This window comes from Chaetura pelagica, unplaced genomic scaffold, assembly GCF_000747805.2.
Source record: "Chaetura pelagica isolate M959 unplaced genomic scaffold, ChaPel_1.0 scaffold21, whole genome shotgun sequence".
Lineage (NCBI taxonomy): Eukaryota > Metazoa > Chordata > Aves > Apodiformes > Apodidae > Chaetura > Chaetura pelagica.
Genome location: NW_009952251.1, coordinates 2,832,859 through 2,853,413, shown reverse-complemented (window position 1 = coordinate 2,853,413; position 20,555 = coordinate 2,832,859). Strand labels below are relative to the sequence as shown.

General features: G+C 36.0%; 1 protein-coding gene across 1 annotated transcript; it reads right to left on the bottom strand.

Moving 5' to 3' along the window:
* Window positions 1–3,443: 3,443 nt before the first annotated feature.
* BOLL (boule-like RNA-binding protein) lies at window positions 3,444–20,289 on the bottom strand. Its single transcript, XM_010007392.1, has 9 exons — window positions 20,152–20,289; window positions 16,252–16,343; window positions 14,292–14,346; window positions 11,560–11,632; window positions 8,843–8,970; window positions 7,009–7,080; window positions 5,778–5,825; window positions 4,574–4,702; window positions 3,444–3,539 (listed from the first exon to the last, which is right to left on the bottom strand). Exons 1-9 carry the CDS (start codon window positions 20,278–20,280, stop codon window positions 3,444–3,446), a joined length of 822 nt encoding a protein of 273 aa, XP_010005694.1. The 5' UTR covers window positions 20,281–20,289.
* Between the last annotated feature and the right edge of the window lie 266 nt (window positions 20,290–20,555).

Here is a 20,555-nt window from a genome sequence, read left to right as displayed (position 1 = left end):
ACTGTCACTCAAAACCTCTGTTGGATGCAGACCATGGGAGTAGAAAAACTCTGAGACTAGAACCATGCCTGCCGTGACAAATATACTGCAGCTGGAAGAGATGACTGAGAATAATAAACTAAACTAAAGTATTTTAAAAATCCAAACACTCCATCCAGCTACTGACCTCCACATGCCAAAACCTTTTACACCTTTGCTCAGTTTATATAGACTGCAATTGTGTCCTCAGCATCCCAGGCCTCATAGGTCTCCCTCACACACACACACACAATATCCAATAAACATTTACCAGGCCAGTGCCTCAAAACTCAAGATAACTACCCAGCAAAACAGAAGTTTTAACTCTCAGATATTACTCCCAGGTCTGAAAACAGAGAACATGAATTTTAGTCTTCAAGTTTCTGCTCTTCCTGAATACTACACAAATCTTACTACCAAACACCATCTCATACCTGTCCTCTAGCAGCAAACATGAATCTCCGTATTAGAGAACATCTCAAGATCTGAAACACTGCATAAGATCCAGATATAAAACTCATGCTTCCTAAAAAAGTGATACTTAGCAGCCTTTGAGAATCAATGTTAACAGTACCCAATTGTATACATGTGAAGATGAAATCACTTCCACACACTTGTGAACAAAACATGCTATAATCCCCCAAACAACTTCAAATAAATACAAAGGAACATCAGCAAACACATGATCCAAGGGTTAGTGGATCAGTATTTACTCATTCAAACCTAATCTTAAAAATCAAATGTGGATCTAAAATATATAGTTGGAAATTTTGCAGTAAAAGTTACATTAAAAAAAACTACTTTAGCAATGGAATAGACACAATGAAAAACACATTAGAGAACTGTCAGAACTGAAGCTTCCTTTGCTAACTGCTGAATAGCCTACATGACGAATGAACTGAGTTCTCTTTATACATCCACAACAGCAATGAAAATACTGGCTTAGTAATCTGTGATTTTCTTCTCAAATATTTAATCCATTTTGTTTGCTCACCCTTGTGACTTCATTAAAATGACTGCAATGCATGCTCTGTTTCGAGCTGCATATGACAACTGTATGAAATCTTCAACTGCCAGAAATATCTGGATATTGGCTGTAACCATCCTACTCACTGTATGACTTTCAGCTCCCAGTAAAAAACTTATGTTTATTCTGAATGCCATTCCTAATGTAGTGAAGGCAATTAGCCAATTACCTTCAGGGCCAAGTCCTTATTTCAAGCAGCTGCTCTCTCTTACAAGGCCACTATTTCGGCAATTTGCAAGCAGCAGAGATACATTTGTTGTGATATTTTAAACAACTACAGCCAGCAAGGCAGTATTTTTAGGCAGCTGTGAAGCAGGTGGTAATGACACAACAACTTGCTTAATACACAGCAGACTGCTGTCGACATTTGCTTTGGGTTTTTTTGGTGGGTTTTTTTTTCCCAAACATTGTTAAGTGCTCAGCTCCAGTGACAGACACAATACAAAAGGGCCATATTCATTACAAATGTAATATACTAAAAACTTAATGTGAAAAGAAAAGGTGAAACACAAAATCAAATAACTATATTCCAGAACTACTAAATATTTCGAAGTGAAGCCAACTAAATAAAAATTAAAACATGTCAAAAACTATCTGGCATAATCTTGTAATGAATAAAATGACCAGAATTCAGAAAGTCTATGTAAGGTTTTAACTGCATCTGTGAATCTACTTGGGACCTGCACAGAATTGTTTCAATTCTGGGTAACAGAAAGCTTTTGAGAAAACAGGTAAGAATGAGCAAGAAATACAGTGAAGGAATAGGCAGGATTAGCCATTTCATGCTCAATTTCATTCAGTTTAAACATGTACTGCTAGCACAAGTCTTACTTCCTATATCCTATACCAAACTTCTTGCATAGAGTTACTTGACAAACTAGTCTGAGGAACTAATCCAAATATAAGTTAGCTCTTTTTTTGGTGGTGGAAGTTGGGCTTTAACTAATGACATCAGTTCCCTGACGTGGCTTACCATATTGCCTCACAAAAACTTCTAACAGCACAGGAAACAGGCGGTGTGGAAAACAGAATGAATTGCTAAGTTCTGCCAACTCTCTCTGTGTGAAGTCACTTCTAAAGCTATGAATAGCTTTAGGATTTTTTTAGCTCCTCTATTAGGAAAAAGTAAGATTGTGAATTTGCATGGTAACCAAACATGGTTTTATAATGCATGCTCATATCCTACTGTAAACTAACACTACCACTTATCACAAACTACTGTGAGAGGAAGACCTATCGTGGTCTAGATCTAGTTTGTAACTTACTTCATACTATTTTGCTTATATAGCCTTTTTCCTAGGAAAGACAGCAAGTCATGTTTCAAGGTGAAAAAGCTTGTTCCTCCATTTGCCACAGTAGGCACACACTCGTTGATTCTGAGAATACAATTGCCACTTTTAAAATGTTCGCATACATTGTTAGAAAAAGGAATATAAACTGGATATTATGATCACTGTTACAACAACACCTTTTAAAATATTTCTTAAAAATATCTATCACTCGGGATTTGTATTTGCAAATTCATATACAGTTTTTTTTTACTGAAGCACTTTTTATTCCAAGACAACTCTTAATGTTACATCCCCCTCTACTGGAAATATTTAGTAGACATTGTTACACAGTAGTCTGGAAAAAAGATTCTTCTCTTAAAAAAAGGAAACAACATGGAAAAAAATTATATAAAAGACAGTTCATAACATCCCTGTGATTCATTTATATGTCTGTCATGTGTACTTCAGCAAACATGTTTCAAAGAAGAGTAAGTGCTGCAATATCAAGTGAAACTACTGATACCATTAGTCTTTTGTTATCAGGCAAATCCAGGCTAAGCCTCATTTAGTCATTATTTCATATGTTGTGTTAACAACCTTAGTAACTGGGGCAGCAGGACCTTCAAGTGGGACCCAAAAAACCCCAACAACTTCTGTCAGGTGACACAGAACTCCATTTTAGAATAGTCATTCAAAAATCAGAGCAGCACAGAAAGACACCCACTCACAGGTGGCCAACTGGGACAGGTTTTCATGCTCTGTGTTCCAAAACCTCACCTTGCCACAGTGCAAGGTGCTTGTCTAAGGCTGCAATCAATGAATTCAACTTCTCAAGAGACAAGTATTTATAACCATAATTTCAAAGAACTGAATGAGGTTGATAATTTTTTCATTTGCAATTTTTTTTTGTACCAGGTTTTAAAATGACTAATCATATTTATTTTTCGTTTCCCCTAATAGTTCCAGAACAATACCTATGTCCTCTATAACAAAGCCTCAAGTAAAGAAAAAACCTCAAGGTTCTCTGCAATGCTTCTATTTTCTTTATCCATTAATAAAAGACTTGAATTCCTGCCCCTCTTCTTACTTCAAGAAAGGGGACAGTTAAACTACTGTTCTTATTTCAACTATCTTAGTTTGATACTCACAGGTGTAGGCATGACTATGGCACTCTGGGCAAAAGGCTGGTGATGTGGTGCTTGAACTCCAGGATCAGAATACAACTGGTATTAAAAAATACAAAAAATTAGCAAACCTTTCACATTAATTTAGATTCCTTAAGACTTCAAATCGTGTGCTATGCTTATCTAAACTACTGATTTTTGAAAAACCAAAGTTTTATTATTTAAATCTACATTTTCCCCACTCTGCCAAAGATTGGTAAACTTAGTTTCTCTAGATCAGAGTCAAAAAGCACCTTTCTTGATTGAGGTAGCACAGTTATTGACTACAAAGCCATTTTACTCAACTGTAATTGGAACAGTCCTCAAATGTGTAAATTAGCATATTGAAATATGATTCCCAGCATTATCACACTTAAAAGATATTTACATACAAATAATAGTCTTCCCTTTGATTTTTACACCATCTTCTGAATTTCCACATATTGCTTCCTTTAATACCAACAAATTATGTACCTGTGAACTGAGAGCACGTTACATCCTAATACTCCTTAACTAGCTTTTCTTTGTACTCAGAGAGATTTCAAATTTCTCCGTGCAAGTTTTTTATGAAATAGAAGTGGTAAAATATTAACATTTATAAGATTTATGATTATACAATTCAGAAATTTATGCCTGTTAAAAAAAAGAGAAAAATCCCAACCAAAGTCTTGTATTATTCAAGACCTTTGCACACACAGAAAAAGAATTATTTCAGCAAAATTATGGCTTAGGTAGACTAATCCAGCATTCTAAAGAATCTACTCCCATTTTATTTCAATATTATTTTCAAACAAAACTTTTTCTAACAAAAGAGACAGAAGTCTTTATACTACTGTCTCTATATGTTTAAACTGTATACACTTAATGACTCTCTAAACTATTTCAGAATCAAGCTATCCTCCTAGAAAACTGTAATTTAATACTCTATCTTGAGGATAACTGAAATAATTTAATAGCAGCAGTATGGGTGTGGGGGTAAGTAGTGGGGACAGTTGAATTAAAAGCTCTGAAATGCCTGTGCTTAAACTAAAAGATTATGTTTTTCAATGGCAGATAAACACTTCAATTTTATTCAATATGTTCTATAAAAATACCTCTGGAACTGCAGCTTCCAGTAGGAGAGAAGTTGGTGGTACACATCCACTTTCCTGGGTAATCCCTATTGGCTGATATATTACTTCAGATGGCTGCACATACAAAACTGAAGGTGAAGAGGCAGGTGACTGAAAAACAACACAATTTTCTTAAGGTACATGATTTCTGCACTACAAATACTAAAGCTTATTTCACAGTATTCTTTGCTACATATGAACCAAGATAAAGTTTTAAAGGACAGTATCAAATTAATATTTGATAACCGAAAGAAACTAAGGGGGAAGAGAGTAGGAAGATAAGGTAGTAGGATAAAGCAAATATGCCCTCTAATCACTTCCACACATTTTTCAGATTTTTTTTTAACATTTTGGAAAGTATTGTTGAAGAAACTCTAAACTTGGAAAACTGACACTTGGTCTCAAGGTCAGAGAAAATGTAATAGTTTAACCTCCTCTAGTAAAAATATTACACTAAAAAAACAACAGGTGTTTTTGTTTTAAAGTAAAACTGACAGTACTTCAGCCCCCAAATTTCAAAGCAGCAGACTGACACTTTATTAATAGTGAAACTGGCCATAACTGGACAAAACTCTCTGCTACTGAAGTAACAGGGACACATTGTATCAGTTTGAATTTATGAGACTTAATCCTCCTCTCAGCTGAAAACTTCAGGTTCCCAAAGAGGCACAATTTCCATATTAAGCTGCCCTTCTACCAAGATCACAACACTGATAAAGTCTATCCCCCAAAATACCAAGTCAGCAATTTCCAGTTCTTACTCCTGTTTCAAGGGCCTGGGACTCATTTCACCCATACTTATGTGTCTACATGCCTCTGCCAGCACTACTACAATGAAAACTACAGCATCAGTTCAGGAGCTAGTAAATACTAGTTTCTCTATCTAGCAAAATACGGCAGTTCTCACCTGCTTCTATCAGATAATTTTGTACAAACTTTCGGCCAGAGCAAAAGGGGAAAGTAAAGTGCTTTCCTTACATCAGATTTGTATTTGATGTTTCAATAAATGCTATTTTATACCTTCTATTGTATGAGCACTGAAAACACATTGCTAAAATACAGCAATTAATGTTTATTTCAACAGTGCTGCAAATAGTGAGAAAATCCACTGTTAGAGAAGCATATCATACCTTGAAAAAAGAAACAAACTAATGGTAAAATGCTTTAACTATGAACTGTTACTTACCTGTGGAACAGACCACTGCCACTGACTTTGAAGATACTGTGTTGGTGCCTAAATTCAAACAAAAAAGATACTACTTACATGATTAAGAATATATGCATACACATGCTAGAATTCCCAACATACTAGAATAATATCTTAATTATATATTAAAAAAATGATTTTCATAACTCCCCAAATGATTCAGGAACATAGTTTTGTCTGTCTTCATTCAGCCTCTGACTTAGGCATTTCATAAGCTTCTAAAATACTGAAGCATTTAAGAAGTGTACCTAATTAGGAAAACAGAAGATATAAAATGCAATTAGCTTTCCAACACACATGAAAAACATGGACATACTCCATAAATCCAGTAGTGGGTCACCAAGATGGTTAGGGGAGTAGAAAATCGATGTATCAGGATGCTGAGAGCATCTTGTTTTTTCAACCTTGAGAAGGATACAGGTGGCAGGGAATAATTATTGCTGACTATAGCCACCTGATGGCAGGGTGGGGGCATGAATACAACTGAGCCAGATTCTCAGAGGTGTTCAGAGACCTCGAGTCAACAGACAAATGCTGGAACACTGAAAATTCTAATTAGTTATAAGAAAACAATTATTTTACCATCAGAAGGGTCAAATGTTGGAAGAGGCTGTCTACAAGTGTTGTGGAATCTCTGTCACTGGACATACTTAAAATTCAACTAGACAGGCTCCTGAGAAACCTGTTCTAACCAGCCCTGCTTTATGCAGGGGTTTGGATTAGATGATAAAAGCATAGTACTAAACCAGTTGTCTAGCAACAGAGAAAATTCTTATTATGCTTCTATATAGTTACATGGGCAGAATAAATTGTATTCTAGTGAAAATAAAGCCTTTGATGAAATTAAAAACTTGAGCATATAAGTTCCACCTCAACATGAGGAAGAACTTCTTTACTGTGAGAGTGACAGAGCACTGGAACAGGCTGCCCAGAAAGGTTGTGGAGTCTCCTTCTCTGGAGACTTTCAAGACCTGTCTGGATGCCTGAGTGATCTGCCCTAGTTGGTTTTTTATTTTGGTCCTGATCTGGCAGAGGGGTTGGACTCCATGATCTTCAGAGGTCCCTTCCAACACCTAGTATTCTGTGATTAATATGACTACTTGGAACAGTCTTTTTATTTCTTAAGAATAAGAGCTGAGACAGTGATGGAAATAAAACTGCATGACTGGAAGGAATACTGATGGCCTGAATCCCCTTTTCAAACACATACCTGATAATGGTATGTAGGAGACTGACAAACCGGTTGAGCTACCATCACAGGTGAACTGGAAACAGAGCACAACTTGAAAAGAAAAAAGTTACAACTCTTAATGTGCTAATTTCATAAATTGTCGCTCCTATTAAGAAAAGTTTTGAAGTACTATAAAGATTAAACACCTCCCCTCCCTTTTAAAAATGGATTCACCAAGTTTTAACTTACACTTAGATTCTCCAAACCCACTGTTTCTAAGGGCCTATGATAGAGATGGAACAAAAATCTGCCATATTTACTTGGTCCTTTCCAGAATGCAGTAGGCCATTACTATCTAGATGCTAAGGCCAGCCACTATCCTGACTGTAGGTACATTTTTGTAAACACTCAGGGCAATCTAAGTTGTCACTGGTGTATTCCTACCCTCTCCACAGCCCCTGGCCCATCTTCCCTTTTCTATCACTTCACTCATACCAGCCCCAGCATTCATCTGATTCGGCAGTGAGCTAGTTAAGGGAGCTAAACCAGTCAGAACACAGACTGGGTTTTGTGGAGACTCAGTCTAGGGTGAACCTCTAGTTCTGATCATTTAAAGCTTGTGTGTGCAACACTCACGTCATTGAAATTGCCTCATTCCTGCAAATATCTTGGAAGAAACAATCCAAAACTAATTCGTTCCACTCTATATGAAAATGCAGAATGCAAAATTAAAATAAACAACCCAACCTGCACTGTTAAACAGGCACAATAAACACCAAAAACTATTAAAATCTTTATTTTGATTCATGTTTTCTTTAACATCAGATGTTCCAGTTTTCCTTAATTTCTTAATATAGGAACTTTCCTAACAATAAAAATTAAGAATACATAAATAATTTAAATCAAAAGAGGCAGCACTATTTGTAATTAGAAAGGTGGAGTGCTGCATGTTCAAAACAGTGCATCTGAGCCAGGGCACTAGCAACAAAGTTCAGCAGTAGAACACAAAAAATTCTGTTTTTTCCAAGAGGCAGGATTTGAGCAAGTTCTCTAGAACTAGAGAGCATGAACTGCAAAAAGGCTTTCTAAGTTACAGGAAGGTGTTCATGCTTATCCGCTAAAGCTGAGGAAGCACTATGAGACACTTATATCACGACTCTGTTAGAAAAGCAACATAGATCTTAGAAGTTGAGAGACATGAGTAAAACAGAAGTAAAAATACCAAGAAAAAAAATCTACAGTGCCAAAATAAACACCATACAAGAATATATTACTGCTCTCATCTCTGTTTTGGGAAAGTTTCTTTTGACTTAGTAGTGATTGTTCTACTCAGTTTTTCTTCTACATGTGAAGGGAATTTCCACTCATTTGTAGGTTAGGTATGTACAGCCACTGTGAATGCTGCTTTTACAGGAATCCCTAAGGATGTATCCCCTATGTAGGTCCTGCACCTTATGCAGACCCTATCCATCTTGTTATTCTTCCTTCTAAAAAACCTGAAGTGACTAACAACTCCTTCCCATGCTTCCCACAAAATTCTGTCCAAGCTCCCCAAGCCTACTAAAGCCAAGCAATTAATAATCTATTATCTTCCTCCTAAAACAAGCAGAATTCTTGAAAAAAAAAAAGGTTATGTGAATGACTATAAAACTACCCAATTTCACTACTGCTTTGTTGATCTGTTATATTCTCTCTTCAGCTTCAGCATAATAGTTTACAGCCAAAACCAGATCATTCACGGAAGAATAAATGGAGCCAAACTTCTGGGGCAAGACCCACACTGATACTGTGGCATATCCAAAGCAGGAGGGATTTGGAAACTGTACTGATCCTAGTCCGTATAAAAGCATATATACAAAAATAAATTTCTTACTGGCCATGGCTGCGGAACAGAAGGAACTTCAGGCATAGGAAAATAAGCCACTCCATTATGATAAATATAAGGACATCCACTTGAAGTAGTTAAGTATGTTGTACCAGCTTCTGGTATTACAGTAGAACCTGGAATTAATATTTTCAAGTTTACTTGCCAGTCTTTTTATATGTGTAAGTCATAAAAAGTAAAAGAACACTTCTGATCTTCAGAGAAGCAAAATACTTAAAGGAAAGAACATGGGGCAGTGTATCTAGTATCATGTCAATTCCCTCTCAAACACAGAATCGTGAAAGCAGATGGTCACAGGATGTCTTCAGAAGTATATCGGAAGGGATACAGATGATGGCATGCACATAAATGACTAAACACCGGTAACTCAAGTTACCAGCAAATACCTATATATTTTAGTCTTCAAATGCCAAAGGCACCTTCACATTGTAGGAAATTTTCATTGGTAACCCCCACATACTCATTTAGCTGAAACAGAATCCAAGCACTAAGAACAACAGAATTATTTCATTACAAGGCACAGTCTGGTTTCTCAAAACACAAAGATTACATTTCTGTAATGGGATATTGCCTGACTCACTCCCGGAGCAAGCCCAGAGGAGGGCCACTAGGACAATCAGAGGGCTGGAACACTTCTCCTATGAAAACAGTCAGTCTGAGAGAAGTGGGGTTATTCAGCCTGCAGAAGAGACAGCTCTAAGGAGACCTTATAGCAGCCTTTCAGTATCTGAAGTGGGCCTACAAGAAAGACGGGAAAGGGCTTTTCACCAGGGTGCAGAGGAGTATGACGAGGGGTAGTAGTTTTAAGGTATAAGAGGGTAGATTTAGGTTAGACATAAGGAAGAAATTATTTAGTGTAAGAGTGCTGAGACATTGGAAGACTGCCAAGGGAGGCTGTGGATGCCCCATCCCTGGAAGTATTCAAGGCTGGGTTGGATGGGGCTTTGAGCAACCTGGTGTAGTGGAAGGTGTCCCTGCCCATGCAGGGGGTTGGAACCTGATTATCGTGTAGGTCCCTTCCAATCCTAGCAATTAAAAAAAAACAACACGACAAACAAAGGAGAAACTGGTTATCTAGATGTTAGCAACTGGGACACTTCTCAGCAATGCTTCTGTTATGGTGAAGGCTATACATGAGCATGGTCTGACCCCAAAGCAGAGTTCCACCTACACAGCCCTCTAACAGGTCCTGACAGCAGCATTACTCAAATACATGGTTATCTTCCAAACACTGTTTTTAAAGACCACTTAAGCTCTATTTCTGTTTGCATTCTGGGGGAGGTGGGACAGGACTTAATGTTCCCTTACACTCTTTTCTCAAACATTAAGACAAGTTCTCATTCCAAATATAAAAATACTTCCATGAAAAAAATAAAAAGGAAAACGAATTCTGCCACTGAAATCTTGAAATCACATCAAGTATTAACGTTGCATGGAAAGAACCCAGAAAGAACAAAACAAACAAGATCAGTGAACAAATTTTAGTTTTTCATCTCTCTTGCAAAGGGAAGGGCCACAAAGAAGTGTCATCTTACAGACAGGTAAAACACTGAAGAGGTTACTAGAATGCTAAATGGAGGATGAAGAAGGATCCCACAATGATTCAAGAGCTTTTATCAATGTTAAGAATTTGATTAACTTCCAGAAAAGCCTGAAGACACGTGGATACAAAAAAATCCATAATACTGTCCATAGACAGGTCAGGTTTAGACAGTTGAAGATAGTGTTTAAGAGACCTTAGAAAAAGCAAAGGCTACTTTAGCTACAGCAAGCAGTCTAGAATAACAATTTCTGCTATCTCATATGAGATGAACAGTATTCCACAGACAACAATCCTGACCACTTCCTTAACTACCAAGTACATTGCACACAACTTTCTGCTATTGTCGAATGTCTCTTGCAAAGGAAAAGGAAATATTCTCCAAACTCAAACTTACTGTAAGAGAAAAGTAAAACAACCTGGGAGAGGTTGCTCTCTGATATAGCTATCTGATATTCTTCCAGTTCACAACAATTAATCATTCTTCCAGTTTTCAGGTTTGGTTTCTACTTTTCAGCTTTTAGAATGCCTGTTTTCACAATACTTGGTGCTGGCAAAAAGCAAACTGAGCTGTTTGAGCATCCTAAGAGTACATTTGCTCAAGATCAAGAGGTTACCTCACAAAAATACCTTAAAAATACTCCCCTCATGTAAGTGTTCACTCTAAATAGTTTGCCAGAGGAAGAAGATAAAAGCATTCATCCCAATATCTTACAGCAAGGAACTCCTAAAAACCAAATGGTGACTGCAACCACTCATTCTCATGGTTTCTACCAAAGAAAGCAAGATAAGTCCTGACAGATTGTGCCAATATAAATAAATTTTTAACAATCCAATGAACCAGCACAGTCTGCTTTATCCTGTAGAATCTTAGAGGACAGCCTAAGTTCTGCCTGGCAGCTGAGAAAAATTTACATTCAGTTTGTTCCTAGATAATCTTTTCCAGGAAAGAAAGCAAACAATGTATTAAGAGATAAAAGAACCAAAGATCATCAATCAATTTATTTGGACATTTCCACTGGCATACATTTATTTATACTGCAAAACATTCTGAGCATATTTCATGCACAGCATTAATGCAATGCATAACCAGGCACATCATGCTTCAAAGCTTACATTCATAATGACACCTGCATAATATACAAAAGTAAATAAAAATACATACGAGGACTCCTTATTTGTTTTCTTATAGCTGGACCAATATTCAATTTCTTATCCTTGTAATCAAGTTTTTCAGTCTAGAATTAAAAGAGACATTCAGCATGTGTAATTTCTACAATAAGCCAACGACAAAGGACTTAATAGGTTTCACCCTCCCCCGCTTTTATTTACAGTGCATCTCAAAAAAACCCCAAACACCACCCAAAAGCAATACTAAATTCCTTTTCTATCCCCTGACCTTAAAATCCACACACAAAATGCATAATTAATATTTTCAAGTATTGCTTACTCCTCATGGACCCTCTTGACTAATCACTGATATGTATAATTGTCAGCAGATTTTTTTAGTTTTACCTTTCTTGTGTATTTACTGCTTTTAAAAAAGCACATGTACATGGACAATTTCAAATAAAAAGATTAAATTTATTTTTCCATCATGACATTATTTTACAAAATACGAAAGCAACAATCAAGTCTATGAAAATAAACAGTATAAGGACTGAATGTAAAACATTCCCATACTCAAATCTGTCTTAGAATTTCGTTATATCCAGATTAAGAAAAAACCATACTAAAACAGCCTAGTACGGCTAAACTATGACAGAACATTTTTTTAATTAGAAAGTGCTAGGTATAGACAAGTAAAGCTACATTCTCTTTCAACTGCTCTACAGAAAGTGAGCATCAGGTCCATCAGGTAAATAAAAACCTCACTCCTGTTTTTAAACTGAAACTGAACTTTGTTAATGTAATGGAAAGGAATAGGGTAAATCAGCGTGGTTTTTCTCCAGTTGCCAGCATCTCTTTAATGCTGTTTCACAAAACATAAAAGGATTCTGCACGCCTACTTCCCCAAACAGTAACCTAAGAGAGAATGTGCCCCAAACAGTGCCACATTACACCACAGTTATCAATTTTTGGAACTGTTAACTTCTCCAGTGAGGAGATACTGACTTTTTAAAGAGAAACATAGAAAGAAATACAGTTCTAAATCACATTCAGCTTAACAACAAGTAATGAATACATTTTCTTTATTTGAGCCCAATTCAGCAACATACTTGAACGTGTTTATGTAATGCAAAGTCTCACCTATCAGATTGAAAGTTAGGAAGAGGGTAAACTATTTTGTTGCATCCAGGACTCCATAAACAAGGATGTTTTCCGGCAAACATACCTACCTAGACTATTATACACAGAGCGACTCTTAGAAAACAGAGGCACACTTCAGTCAAACTGCACTCCAACATGGACATCAGGAAGATGATGCTTCCCAATGCGCTGTATTTCACTGATGTGATCCATCAGAATTCAGACTTTTTTTATACACAACTTTCACAGGTAAGAAAAATATCTAATCTGTACAGACTTCTTAAAAGCACTGTATGAAAAATTACAAATGATGCTACAGAAAGTTAAGACTAATAGGAAAAACTGGTGAATGAAACATTTCAGAAAGATGGAAAGAACATCAGTACTCATCACATGTAACTGAAGATTCTGGTCCAATGCCTCAAACCTTGTCCTCAATAATAACACAACTTAATACTTTCAAAGACTGCAAAATAGAATCAGAAATTTCTGGAGACATTACTCATGATAGAAAAGATGCAAAAAAAAAATAATCAGTGCAAAGGATGATCAGAGTATCATATAAATAAAAAATTCAAGTGTACAAAACGAAAAACAATTTCTTAAATAAATTGTTAAAGCCTAGGAACTCTCAGCTAACAATGTCTCAGAAAGACTCAGATGTTACTTGATCTTAAGATGAGTATGAGACCGCAGTATGATGCAAAGATGAAAAAGGTGATACAATTGTAGGACATGTAAATTAAAGTGCTTGTAATAGACAAAAAAGTATTAGTATCATTGAACAACACCAGTAAGACTTCACACAGAGCAGTCTTTCAGTTACAACAGAAGCCAAATTCCACTGTCATTTTCACAGTGGTACTCAGTGCCACTGGTATTCTTCTAGTTCATAGAAAGAAAACAGGAAGAAATGTAGCTGACTCAGGAAGTTCCTGTCAGTATACTCTTTTGGCTCCACATAACCGTATTTTTCTAAAACCTTTTTAGAAATGTCCCAGCTCTTCAATTTTGATGCAGGAATTTCCAGCAAAGGTTCAGTATGTCAACATTTTAAGCAGCTTTACATCTGGGAGATGTAAATTTTCAAATCTTGGATATTATTTTCTGTTTTTTTTTTTTGTTCTTGGTTTTGTTTATTTCCTCCTGCAGTAAAATACCTTCACATCCATTAAAAGCTTTTGAACAACAGATCTCTCCAATACATTCCTATCAGAACATGGAGGGCACATTTAAAAAACAAACAAAAACAAACTGAAGAGCTAACCACATCTCAAGGTGGGTTCTACAAGGAACATCAAGATAGTAATGCAGGTAAGGGGAGAAGTCACAATTACATGACATAAACCAAGCTTCACTGTTTAAGACTTAATCTAATTACTCCTGAAAAGAATACATCAGCTTTGACAGTCAAACATGTCAGAATAAGAGACAGCAGTTATTTTTCCTAACTCACCACTAAGATCTCAATATAAATCTTGTCTTAGATATCTCTAAGCCATCTCCTTTGCCTCTCAGACCAAACTTAAAAGATCTCCAAAAGCAACCTGGCAAACAGAAGAGGCCTAGATAACCACAGCTACTTAGTCCTTAAGTGCCCAATATGAAGTATTTGACTTAAATACAATTATGGGAACTATCACTTACCTCTTGTAAAATCTTCTGTGCATCTTCTACTGTTTCAAAAGTAATGAAGCCGTACCTAAGTAAAAATTAGAGAAGCTAAGCTTCTGAAGTTTTTATTTACATAAACTGCACATTATTAGTTCATATATAACAAATGTGACATTAAAAGGTAAATTAATGGAAAAAAATCAATCATCTTTCTTACTCAGAATAAATCTTTAATTCCTGCACATCTACCAAACAATGAGGTTTTGACCTGAAGCTTTCGCTCATGGATGTCCAAGACAAAACATTTGGGATATTTTTATATTTTTTTTATATTGTATTTCATAGCACAGCTCCCACTTATTTCAACAGTTATAAATCCTCCACATATCCACAGGCACTATGCAGTATATTAGAGCTCTCAGAAAAAGAAGCAATGCAGAGAGAGTGTTTATCTGTGTATTATTCTTGAGATGACTAGCAATAAACAAGAGTTCTGAGGTGATCAGTGATGAAGTTGTCATACTTCCTGACACACTATGTCTCTTCCACTATTCTTTTAACTGCTGCAACAAATTAAACAGGCTTTCTACACAACTCCTGCTGTACCAAAATCCTCAGTTAGTTCACAGAGAAATCTGTGAACTGAACATGGTACTGCCTGTGCAAAAGTACCTGATTCTATAATTAAAGTTTGTATTACAACACATACATACTAAGAAATTGATTTTGAAATCAACTTTCAAATTCCCAAATTTTGACGATTCTTTTAAAAATATTTTTTTAGTTTTGTATTCATTATTTCTTAGGTTCATGGCTCATTTCTCATGGTTAGATTTCAAAGGGTAACAAGGAGGCCCCTGTCATTCCAGCCAGCAGATCAGATTCTGCAATACAACATATCCTCTGGGGGCATTTCTATGCTTATTCTAGTACAGTGGTCCAGTAAGTCTCTGACCAGCTCTACTTTTAAATTTGTGTGCTTTTCCTATATTGTGTCTCTAAACAAATTTAGAAATACTTTCAAGAACACAAACTGTTTTCCTAGCTTGGGATCTTACCTACACAGATTTTCCATTCTATTGGACATGGGCAATAAACTAATAGTCATACTCAACTAGACAAACCTGTAAGTTTCTTATAGCACTTGTCAATGAGAAGCAATGAAGCCTGCACCAAATAGAAGCCCCAAGACCATTCAAAGTAATGATTTTCCAATATGTTTACTGAGAGACACGTGTTGACATTCACAACTGCATAATAATTGAATATTTTTCAGTTATTGTATTATACGGACACATGGACTACAAGTCTCAGATATTTCTTGGAATTTACTAAAAGATTAAGAGGTTTGGTGACAGACCTGGGACTACATCAAACATGCCATGCAAATGTATACTCTATGCTAAGACCTGCAATTCAGCATGTAACAGCTGATGTATGTTAAGTGCTGACAGCATTAAATTATTCAGACACCATTGGCTTACTGCTCAGAAGAGAACTTCTGACCAAAGTGAACTTTACAGGTACAAATAATCATGTGCATTCCTTTTTGCTTCAGCTCTCCTTTCATGTTTCTCAGTTATTGCCACACAATCAGGTGTATCTCATTTCTTCCATTCTTAGACTCTTTTGTAAACTGGCTGTCAGTAGTAGAAATATACGTTTAAAACTTAAATTATCTTATTAGGATCATTATTATAATAAAATTATTAAAATTATTGTAATTTAAAAACTACAAGAACTACTGATTTTTCCTACTTGCACACAGCTTCATGTTACAACAACATGACCGATAAGGTTTTACAGTTATGCAAATTACAGACATTTATATGTAGATATTAACAGACAAGAAGAGATTTTTAAATACATGGAAAACCTGGGAACATCAACATCAGTATTCCAAACTATGACAATTGTAATTAACTGGACTGCAGACAGTCAGCTTTCTGTCATATTTTCAATCCCCACAACATGCTTATTCTAATATGCAAACCTCTTTGATATTCCAGCTCTGTCATTTACTATCTTCACTTCTTTTACTCTGCCATACCGAGCAAAAAACTTCCTCAGATCATTTTCATTAGTCTGGTACAGTAAATCAAGAGATGAGGAAAAGAAAAAAAACAATAAAAGAGTTGGTTTGCATAGTTACTCAATGAATATTCACCATGGATTTTAATGGATATACTTAGGATAAAAATTGCTACAAACTAATTATAACCCCAGAGTAGAAGAACGAGCATGTATAAGCCTCATTACAATAGAACAGCATTACTGATTACTTACTGTATTTTCACATTCAGCAATAATGCTAGAAAGCCACTTAAATATTAAAATTCCTCTTTGAGTGGATTTATGTAACAACTGCCCCTTTACAGGCAAGGGCACACTGAAGCAGATTTACTAGATCTGAATTTTAGTTTCTGTCAATTATGTACTAGAGCACTGTTCACAATACAAAACATCACTGCAATGTTTTCAAACTTCAGAACAGCAGAGTTTGTAAGCTTCCATAAAGGATTTGCATAGATCACATGTGAAAAGAACTCTTACTGAACCAGTGACTAAGTGGTCAAATCCATCTAATACATTAAAAAGAGGGATCATGGTGTATATCTAATAAGAGAGTCTGCAAATACGTATACCATAGGAACTCCCCATTACAAATTAAGTAAGAAAAGGTCATTTTAATGGAGAACGTTCTAAATCCATTTGGAGGAAGCTATTCCCTTCTGAGTATGCATGAAGGAAAACAAGTTCCTAACATAAAGACACATTTGAGCTACGTGAACACTTTTCTACCTTCTATGAATGTTTTCTTTTACCATGTAAGTATATATATCGAATATGGTGCCCTAAACACCACACATCTACATGATCCTTAGTTACTAACACCAGATCTAATGCTGGAAGAAGTATGCTTATTATATCGGGGCCTCAAGCAATTTCTATGATCGTCTATACTTTGTTATTTCAGGGAAGTGTCTTGGAAGTAATATTCCACCTCTAAATAAGTCTTGTTTTTAACTATGTATGCAATTCAGTAAATCCTGCACATCAAAGGCTGATCTGCACCACCTAAGTCTGAAAATAAATAAGAACAAAAACCAATTTAAACACTTTCAGAACTGGAAAGAATATAAAGTCAAAGCCCTATTTGAATAAATCTACACACAAGACTCAATTTTCAAAAAGAAATAATGCAGCTTGCTTGCTACAACCTCCCAGTCCAGCAGAGAGCAGTAATGGTAGATGACTGCTTCATCTCCTTCACTAATCCAAGTATTGAGGCATTAACACATCAGAAAATACCCAGTCATTCTGCCAGTGTGAGGAGTAACGACAGATACAAGTGCACTGGACAAGCATTAAATACTTCAGTGTTTTATGAAAGCTCAGTAACTGTGTCCTCTCCTTAGAAACTGCATGTACCAGTTCTTGAAAAACTATCCACCATGAACAGGTTAAAAAAATTCTGGCTGGAGTCCAGAACTACTCTTGATGATCATGCTTTGAACTTAAAAGAAGTGTGAAAGTCTGTGTAAATCGGAAAACAGATTAAACCAAACAACTGATAGCTTATATAAAACAAATCTACAGCATATGCTGACATGCTCTCACATTCTTAAGAAAAAGCATGTATTAAGTACAGATGACTTGTACTGGAGATGTTCCTTTCCCTCCAAATTTCCTCCAACACACACCAAAATGTAGCTGCTTAGAAATGACAGGCCTATAGATCAAATGCCCCATTATATCATCTCCTTTAAGCTCCATGTTACATGTAGCTCATCTGCTTCACAAAGAAGAGAAAAACAAACTGTCACAAAATATTTGAAGGCTAAAGTATGTGAATAAACAACTGAAAATCCCTTAAGTTTGGCCAGTCTGAAAGTGCCATTCAGTACCTCAAGGATGTGAAGCATGGCTACAAAAGGCTATAAACTTGGAAAGCCAAAATTTCATCTGTGGACTAGTGTATTAAAGGAGAGGAAGAAGAAAACACTGTTCAAGACTGGCATTGAAATCTGCAAGTATCTGGACAAACATGGTATCTAGAAGCTTGTCAGAAACACATGTGGGACTTGACTTTTCCTGCTCTTAACAAGACAAAGGCACTTGACAGATTCTTAAAAAAGGCTAATGCTAAGCTTTCATGTATGGGAATCCACCACTGAAGAAAGAGCTCTTCAGACCAAAATGAAAATGCACCCAACTGTAACTTCTCTTGCTGAATTACTTCCCTACAATTTAGTGGCCAGATGTCTTCCCTTCCAAATAGGAATCACTGCTACAGTGACAGGCCAAATGAAAGTGCCTAGCACAATGGTAGAACAGCTTGCTCAAAAGCAAATAATTTTTTGTTAATTAAGTACCTCCCTTTTTTAACAAAAACAAACAGCTTTACCACTATCAGCCTCCCTCCTCGTTGACTTAAGTAAGAACTTTGCAGGGAAAAAAACCCAAGAATGCTTTTTGCTCTAAGATTCCCAACAAAAACACAACCCAAGACTGACAAATTTCTGTTTAAATCAGAATATGCAAGACTCAACTTGATAACTCAACTTGATAACAAGAGCCATAGTAAATGGAAGAGTAGCTAAAAGGTCTACAGATATTTCAGCCATTCTAGTTCCTTCCTCAACAGATTCCACCTTCTTTAAGCATACAGATACAAACACACTTAATTCCTCTGTTGAAATTAAGACTCCTAATAGATTTTGACTTACCAAGTGACTGAACCCTTCAGTCACATGAAACCCTTCAAAATAAGCATGAGAATTAACAAGAATATGAACATATTACGCAGAAAAGTGTTTTAACGTTTGAGATTGCAGTGAAGAAACCTGAGACAGGTTTTACAGCTCTAGTAATCTGCTTACTATTAACGCAAAAAATCTACTGTGCCTCTTTGCTAAAGCTAAACTATACTGAAGAGCTTGTACAGCATCTCTTGAATTACAAACGTGTTCTTTAAATTTTCTCAGTCAAATGAGTCAGAAGACCATGGAATTTCTTTTATTTATCATGCAAAATACTCTGAGTGAACTGTCATTCTTTCTCCTGTTCATCTGAGTCAGTGCTAAAACCACCCTCAGCCTAGGAGGATTAAGGTAGAGAGAATTCTGTTGCTGGGAACAAAGAAATGGCTAAGCAGACAAAGAATGCTTTACAGAAGTCCATGACTTAACTCATTGTTTAAGGTGGAAAGAAGGAAAAAAAAGTAGCTGGTATAAAGGTCTGGTGTGTATCACACCACTACTGTTCAAATCAACTGACCAAGATAAGAATGGTTCAATATTCACTGCTATTTGACATTTTTAGGGCACGTGCAAATGCACAAGCATTCTAAGAATCAAGATCAATTCTGCGCTCCAGAAACAAATTTTAATATTAGTTTTAAAATAGACACTTGCTTTTAAGAAAATTACTATGGTAAGCAAGGAACACATATTGTAGCTTTCTTTGTATGAGCTAGAAGAAAAGTGCTAGAGGAACTCACACTGCTGAGGCTTGCCCTGTTCGCAATGTATAAGACTGTGTTTATGGTTCATTAAATTACACCATGTGTTATACATAATAAAAAAGATTCTACATACATTTTTACCATAAACTCTGCTGATTGGAAAAGCCATCTCCTTTGAAAAGAGAAAATTCTCAAAAACTAGTATGTGAAAAGTCTCCAGCAGCTAAATGTACAGCGAGTCAACTTTATAGTACAGTTATGTAAATAAAGGCTTAAAACTTTATTCTCTTACTGTTGATTTGAACATCATAGTGAAGGGCACTTACCACCTACACAAACACATGTGATTATGTCTCACATTTTTTTCCTGTTGATTTTTATGGGGTTATAAATTATCGTCTAGTAGTAAAATTAGGAAAAAAATACCTCAACATCAATTCCTCCTACAAAGATGCGATTTGGAATAACCGTTCCCGACCTTGGAGCACTGCTGAGATTATTTAATGGCACCGGTGACACAGTGTTGGGAGATGAAGATAAAGGTTCCGTTTGCATCTGATTTGTGGTCTGCTGATCAAAATAAAATATTTCCAAATATTTTAATATCTTATAAAATGTAACCTATTAAAAAAATTGTCAACAGAAAATGCATAGAGCCACAGCAAATGCTAAACAACTGAACATTAATCACATTTTTATTCAGAATGGATCTCAGCAAAGTATTTATACATAAGCTCAATTTTCAGCCATTAAATAACTTGGTGAATACACTATGGTCTCAAGTCTGACTGCTTTTTAACAACCTTCTAAATTAAACATTTGAGGCCTCA

Bases quoted from the DNA above. Each gene is read 5' to 3' on its own strand.
- BOLL (XM_010007392.1), bottom strand. From the start codon at position 20,280: ATGCAAACGGAACCTTTATCTTCATCTCCCAACACTGTGTCACCGGTG. The intron at 11,633-14,291 runs GTAAGTGATAGT...TTTTAATTCTAG, and splicing joins CACAGAAGATTTTACAAGAG to ACTGAAAAACTTGATTACAA. The intron at 7,081-8,842 runs GTAAGAAATTTA...TTTCTTTTCAAG, and splicing joins CTGTTCCGCAGCCATGGCCA to TTGTGCTCTGTTTCCAGTTC.